Raw genomic sequence first — 7,731 nt, forward strand, 5'->3', positions numbered from 1 at the left:
CGGATAGGGATCTTAGGGGAGCTATTCAGATGTTTACCCAGCTAGTAGCATCCCAGGCCCAGAGGTCGAATGTTGCGCCTAGTTCATCTAGCCAGCAAGGGGATTCTACTAGTTCCAAAGTGAACAAATTTCTTCAGTTAGACCCTCCGGTGTTTACAGGTGCCAATCCAGAAGTAGACCCTCAGGGTTATGCGTGCAACTGAGACAAAAGGAGTAGAGTTGGCTGCCTACCGCTTGAAAGGGGTGGCCTATTCATGCTTTGAGTTGTGGGAGGATTCCCAAGATGAGGGGCACCCTCCGGTGAGGTGGAGCGTGTTCGCTGATGCCTTTATTGACCATTTCCTGCCCGCTGAGACAAGGGTAGCCGGTGAGGTAGAGTTTGAAAATTTGAGGCAAGGTAACAAAAGTGTGTGGGAGTACCACATGGAGTTTACTCGCTTGTCCAAGCATGTCATTCATATGTTGCCCACAATGGAGGCTAGGGTGCGCCAGTTTATTCAGGGCCTTAATTCTTTGACCATTAATGAGGCTTCTACGGCTGCATTGAATTCCAACATGAATTCTGGGAAGATGGTAGCATTTGCTCAGGCCACAGAGAACCGTAAATTAAAGAACTGAATGGAGAGAGAGGGTAGCAGCAAGGCCCGGTCTATGGGCAATATGGGAGAGTCACTAGGTGGTGGAAGATCAGCTTTCAGGGGAGGATCATTAGGGCCTTCCCAGTCTATTGCACATTCTTAAGTCAGTGCACCACCGTTAGGGCCCAGCTAGCAATAGTGGAGTTGTTTCAGTCCCGGTCAGGGCAGCAGAGGATCCCATCAGCGGGGTCAGTCAAGAGAGAGGTTCCAGCAGCAGTAGAGGTCCCCGTGCCCCAGGTGCAGGAAGATGCACTCAGGTACTTGCTATCAAGAGTTATCTATATTCTATGGATGTGGGATGAGGGGTCATATTTAGAGACATTGTCGTGCATCCCTCCAGGGAGCGGGTAGGGGCACAGCTCAGTCATCCAGCCAGGCAGCTGCTACATCTTCAGCCCCCTCCCCAGCTCGAGGTAGCCCAGCACCCGCAGGGCGTGGTGCAGCTAGGGATGGTGCGTAGAGTTCAGGAGGACCCGACCGATTTAATACTATGAGTGGTCGCCAGACTGCAGAGGCTTCTCCAGATGTTGTTACAGGTATTCTGACTGTCCAATCTCGTGATGTGTATGCACTTATTGACCCTAGTTCCACCTTGTCCTATGTTACCCCTTTTGTTGCTATGGGATTCGGGATAGAGCCGCATCAGCTTCATGAGCCTTTTTGGTGTCTACCGCAGTTGGTGAGTCTATTATAGCTGCTCGGGTTTATAGGGGATGTGTTGTTAAGGTACGGGGAAGGAATACCGCGGCCAATCTTATTGAGTTAGGGATGGTCGACTTTGATGTAATAATGGGAATGGATTGGCTTTATACATGCTTTGCCAAACTTGATTGTCGGACTAGAACCATTAGGCTTGAATTTCCTAATGAGCCTGTTATTAAATGGAAGGGAGATAATGTAGTGCCTAGAGGTTGGTTTATTTCCTACCTTAAGGCTGCGAAGATGATCAAGAAGGGGTGTATCTATCATCTAGTTCGGGTCATGGACACCAATGTCGAGGCACTTAGCCTTGATTCTGTACCAGTTGTGAATGAATTTCTGGACGTCTTTCCAGATGAACTCCCTGGGATTCCACCGGACAGGGAGATTGATTTTGGGATCAATGTGATACCAGGCATGCAACCTATATCAATTCCATCTTACAGAATGGCACCGGCAGAATTGAAAGAGCTAAAGGAACAATTGAAGGATTTGCTAGAGAAGGGTTTCATTCAGCCGAGTATGTCACCATGGGGCGCACTGGTCTTGTTTGTAATAAAGAAAGATGGATCGTTGCGGATGTGTATTGACTACCGGCAACTCAACAAGGTCACAATCAAAAACAAATATCCTTTGCCAAGAATAGATGACTTATTTGATCAATTGCAAGGTGCTACATGTTTCTCAAAGATTGACTTGTGGTCCGGGTACCATCAATTGAAGATAAGGGAGTAGGATATTCCAAAAACAGCCTTCAGAACTCGGTATGGGCACTTTAATTTATGGTAATGTCTTTTGGGCTAACAAATGCCCCAGCAGCTTTCATGGATCTTATGAATCGAGTCTTCAAGCCCTTTCTAGACTCCTTTGTGATAGCGTTTAATGATGATATCTTTGTGTATTTCCAAAGTCGGGAGGACCACGCTGCCCATCTCAGGGAAGATTTGCAGACTCTTCAGCAACATTAACTATATGCAAAAGTTTTGAAATGTGAATTCTGGCTTGAATCTGTCGCGTTCTTGGGCCATGTCATTTTCAGGGAATGAATTATGGTTGATCCTCAAAAGATTGCAGCAGTGAAGAATTGGCCTAGACCTACCACTCCAACTGAGATTCGCAGTTTCTTAGGCTTGGCTAGGTACTATAGGAGGTTTGTGGATGGGTTTTCTACTCTTTCCTCTCCATTGTCTAAATTGACGCAGAAAGCAATTAAATTCCGGTGGTCCAATGCTTGTGAAAAGCGTTTCCAAGAATTGAAGTCAAGATTGATAATAGCACCGGTGTTTGCCCTGCCAGAGGGTACAGAGGGGTTTGTAGTGTATTGCGATACTTCGAGAGTCGGGCTTGGGTGTGTGTTAATGCAACACGGCATGTTATAGCCTATGCTTCTAGGCAACTCAAGAATCATGAGAAAAACTATCCAACCCATGACTTAGAGTTGGCAGCAGTGGTGTTTGCGCTAAAGATTTGGCGACATTATTTGTATGGGGTCCATGTGGATGTATTTACGGATCATAAGAGCCTTTAATATATTTTCAAGCAGAAAGAGTTGAATCTGAAGCAAAGAAGATGGCTAGAGTTACTCAAGGACTATGACATTGAAATTATCTATAACCCGGGAAAGACTAATGTTGTGGCAGATGCACTTAGTCGAAAATCCATGGGAAGTTTAGCTCATTTGGAGGCCCATCAGAGGTCGTTGACTAGGGAGGTTCAACAGTTGGCTAGTTTGGGAGTTTGCCTTGTAGACTCTAATGAAGGAGGGGTAATTGTGCAGAATAGGGCCGAATCATCGCTTGTGGCAAAGGTGAAAGAGAAGCAATTCGTGGGTCCGTTGTTAGCACAAGTGAAAGAGGGGATTCTCAAACACAAAACCGCAGCTTTTTCCTTTGGCATGAATGATGGTACCCTACGATACCAAGACCACCTATGTGTTCCTAATATCGACCGTCTTCGAGAAAGGATCATGGCAAAAGCTCACACTTCCAGGTATTCCGTGCACCCAGGTTCCACGAAAATGTATCATGATCTTAAGGAAATTTTAATTGTGGAATAACATGAAGAAATATGTGGCGGACTTTGTGGCAAAATGTCCGAATTATCAGCAAGTAAAGGTCGAACACCAAAGGCCCGGTGGATTGGCTCAAAGCATAGAAATTCCAATGTGGAAATGGGAGATGATCAACATGGACTTTGTAGTAGGGTTACCACGCACTCCGCGTAAGTTCAACTCAATTTGGGTGATTGATGATTGACTTACAAAGTCAGCGCACTTCCTGCCAGTCAAATCTAGCGACACAGCGGAATGGTATGCTCAGTTGTATATCAAAGAAATAGTCAGGTTACATGGCACTCTAGTCTCAATCATTTTAGATCGAGGGGCTCAGTTCACAGCCAACTTTTGGAAGAAGTTTCAGCAAGGTTTAGGTATGCAGGTAAATTTTAGCACAACTTTTCATCCACAAAACGATGGTCAAGCAGAGCAAACTATTCAGACGCTTGAAGACATGTTACGCGCTTGTACTCTTGATTTCAAGGGTAGTTGGGATGACCATTTTCCACTCATAGAATTTGCTTACAACAACAGCTTCCACGTTAGTATCTAGATGGCACCATTCGAAGCACATTATGGTAGGAGATGTAGGTCTCCTATTGGGTGGTTCGAGGTTGGAGAAGCGGAATTGATAGGGCCAGACCTCATGCATCAGGCCATGGAGAAAGTTAAGATTATTAAGGAGAGATTGAAAACTGCTCAGAGTCGCCAAAAATCTTATTCGGATGTGCGTCGCAGAGATTTAGAGTTCAAAGAAGATGATTGGGTATTTCTGAAGGTTTCCCCTATGAATGGCATCATGTGATTCAGAAAGAAGGGAAAATTGAGTCCGAGGTATGTCGGACCGTACAGAATCATTCAGAAGATTGGTCAGGTGGCATACAAGCTCGAGCTTCCACCCGAGATGTCAATGGTACACCCGGTCTTTCATGTGTCCATGTTGAGAAAGGTAGTGGGAGATTCATCCTCTATTGTGCCAGTTGAGACTATTGAGGTTAATGAAGAGTTGTCATATGAAGAAGTTCCAGTTGTCATTCTTGATAGGCAAGTTCAGAAGTTGAGGAATGAGGAAATTGCATCCGTGAAAGTGTTATGGCGAAACCAGCAAGTTGAGGAACCCACTTGGGAAACCGAGGATGGGATGAAAAAGAAGTACCCACATTTGTTCGAATAGTCATGTAATAGCTTTTATGCACTTAGCTCCAATTTTCTAAATTTTAAACCCGACCCCTTATTGATATATTCGGTGTTATAGCTCATTTTGAGCATATTTCCTGATACTTTTAGAGAGAGAGAGAGGGGGTCTTAGAGAGGGAAGTGCTTCCCATCAAATTACTCCATGAAACCTTGACAAATATATTTCAAATTACTCCAGCGACGAGGACATCGAGACCTTGTCTCAGCCTCACAACGATGCACTGGTAATCTCTTTCCTTATTAATATATTTCAAATTAAACGTGTACTTGTGGATCCAAATAGCTCGACCAATATTATCAGGTCAAGGGTGGTAGAGCATCTCAGACTGCTTGACCAAATCGTACCCGCCTCTCGAGTCCTCAATGGGTTCAACATGGAGAGCGAAACAACGAAAGGGGAAATCACCCTCCAAGTCAACATGGCCGGCACAACTAAAAATACAAAATTCATGTCATCAAAGGAAACATGAGATACAACGCCTTGTTCGGGAGGTCGTGGATACACTGCATGAGAGCAGTACCATCCACCCTCCATCAAATGATTAAATTCCCAACAAAGAATGGGTTAAAAATCATCTACGGGAAATAGCATGCAGCAAAAGAGATGTTTGCAGTGCATGATGTGGTACCAACACCAATTCCCCCACAACCAAAGGAGCCAAAGGATAAACAAACAATAAAATAGTGATAACAAACTACATCTTCGGCTAAGCCTTATCGAACAAAGTCGAGGACCGTACCACGTCCTCATAACAAGCAACTAAAACATATCAGGGCTCGAAACACCGCCAGCACTAAGGTATGACTGTCTCCTCTTTTTCAACTACATTCTACACTAACTTGAGTGCAGGTATTCGATCGAAACGGCCGAAGCGCTTTCCAACTCGAAGGCCTTAGGTTCCAAAAGGCATACGTTGCACTCTTTTCCTTCGATTGGGTTTTATCCCAAAAAGGGTTTTACCGGGAAGGTTTTTAACAAAGCAACATCTATATGCTACCTAAGAAAGACTCAACATGTATTCAAGGCTTCTTTTCAATCAACCTCGAATATGGGGGCATCCCCCCGGAAGATCGCCTCCTCGGAGAATCCAAGATGTGCTAACTAGGGTCTCGATAGGAAGATAGTGAACCGGGCCAAACGGTCAAGCAAACTGTGTACGTATAGAATAACCGAGCCCTTAACAGCAAAAACATGTATATTTGTACCAAGTAATCAAAAGAATACTCTCCAAAGCATTTCTCATTTCAAAGAAGCTCGGTATTTTTGCAAAAATGGCTCCAGAACCAAAAACGTCCCGGATACTCGGGGACTGGCGTCAATAATTAGAAGCCTGAATGAACTCTAGGTTGGAGTTCCAAACTCGCAAGGCAATTGCAAGGCCCCGTGAATTTCCTACTCAGAAGCCTGAATCTCATGGTGCAAGTTAGGAGCATGTGCTAGGATTCATAAAAATACTTCGCTCGCTGCAGTTCGGACCCCTTTGGATTGAATAGTGCATTAAAAAGTCAAGAAATAATGTTTTCCAGATAAGTGCAATTTTACGGTCGAGAATGCGGTCGCACATCAGGTATGTGAACCGCATAGGGGGCATAGTCACTGCAAAGTGAGTCAGTGTGTTAGTCAAATGTGACATTAAATATGCGGTCCATTATGCGATCGCATAACCGATTTGTGAACCGCATAGTCGTCGCATAATTTCCTTGGGATTTTGTGAGGAGTAGTTCTGCGGTGTATTATGAGACCGCAGAACGGGTATGCGGACCGCATTTCTGCCGCATACCCATATTGAATGTTCAGATTTTGGGAGCACTTTTGCGGTCCATTCTGCGGGCCAATCGCAGACCTGACTCGGGGCTCCAATTTTCTAAATTTTAAACCCGACCCCTTATCGATATATTCGGTGTTATCTCATCTTGATCATATTTCCTGATGCTTTTAGAGAGAGATAGGGAAGTGCTTCCCATCAAATTACTCCATGAAACCTTGCCAAATCTTTGAAGATAATCAAGTGAGGGAACCTAAATCTTCATCCCAAGAGGTAAGACTTCATTATCTCAGCTCTTATTCCTATGCTTAGCAATAAGGGATCACTGGTGAAGTAATTCATGGGTATAAGAATGAATTTCTTGCATGCATATCACACCATAGAATATTGGGAGGTATTGAACTACACAGAAAGCAATTTGGGTATAAAATGATAGAAATTTCTCTCAAAAGGGCATAAGATCACAATGCACCTTTAGTGTTTGATAGTATACTCAAAACAAGCTAGAATCTCAATCTCGTCTCTAATTCTCGATTTAATTTGTAATTCTAACACAATAGATCGAAGTGCTAAAAGTTCCAGAATTTTGTAAGGAATAAGGAAAGCTTTATTGAGGTATGTATGGCTAAAACCCCGTCTTTTAGAAATTGAGCTTCATCGTTGGTTGTGTGAGTATGGTAAGATTAAATTGAATTGTTGTATTGATTGCTATTTCACTTGACTTGGTATTGCAACCTTATATGCGTGGAAACTATGTCTCAAATTGATCAATGTGCTATTCTTGATAATTTAAAAAGGTGCAAGGACTATAAATCATGTATCAAAATGCTTAGACCTTAGATTGAAGTTGAAGTGCGTTGTTGTGCCATTTACATGAAGTCTCATCTACGCCTACAACCTTATTTGCTCTTGTGTGCCATACTCTCTTGAATTACAAACCTAATGTTGAAAATGGGAACAATGTGAAACGTGAATTGTGGAATGTGAAAATTATGGCCCCCAGTGTCGGTAAACTAATACATGTGTAACCAAATATTGGAGTGAGATGAATAATGGAAAATGGTAACGCCTCAGTAAGGCGGCCTAGCCGATCGATCTGTAATCGGATTCCATGACATATACACATGGCGGTTATGCATTGATGATTGAAACTGGAAAGTGTGAATAGAATATTGGTAATGTTTCCGGGAGATGGCCTAACCGATCGGGTCGAGATCGGACTCCGCTCAAGATAGCGGTGGTAATGTGAACGATGTTGAACAGTATAAAATGCCCAACTAAAGGCTATGGAAACATGATGTGAAGGTTGTATAATTATTTCATGTTGATAATATTGTGATCGTTTAAAGCTTTGGAGTGATACCTGTGAATTCCTTAT

At 43.5% G+C, this 7,731-nt stretch overlaps 1 protein-coding gene across 1 annotated transcript; it reads left to right on the plus strand.

Annotated features, from left to right (window-relative positions):
• Positions 1–423: 423 nt before the first annotated feature.
• Positions 424–4,564, plus strand: LOC138875704 (uncharacterized). The gene is made up of 4 exons (XM_070154567.1): positions 424–601; positions 1,315–1,946; positions 2,881–3,326; positions 4,201–4,564. The coding sequence occupies exons 1-4, from the start codon at positions 424–426 to the stop codon at positions 4,562–4,564; spliced, it is 1,620 nt and encodes a 539-aa protein (XP_070010668.1).
• The last annotated feature ends 3,167 nt before the right edge of the window (positions 4,565–7,731 follow it).

The sequence above is a fragment of the Nicotiana sylvestris genome, chromosome 8, assembly GCF_000393655.2.
Source record: "Nicotiana sylvestris chromosome 8, ASM39365v2, whole genome shotgun sequence".
NCBI classification, from domain to species: Eukaryota; Viridiplantae; Streptophyta; class Magnoliopsida; order Solanales; family Solanaceae; genus Nicotiana; species Nicotiana sylvestris.

Bases quoted from the DNA above. Each gene is read 5' to 3' on its own strand.
- LOC138875704 (XM_070154567.1), top strand. From the start codon at position 424: ATGGAGTTTACTCGCTTGTCCAAGCATGTCATTCATATGTTGCCCACA. The intron at 602-1,314 runs GTAAATTAAAGA...TGTCTACCGCAG, and splicing joins TGCTCAGGCCACAGAGAACC to TTGGTGAGTCTATTATAGCT. The intron at 1,947-2,880 runs GTCACAATCAAA...ATTTTCAAGCAG, and splicing joins ACTACCGGCAACTCAACAAG to AAAGAGTTGAATCTGAAGCA.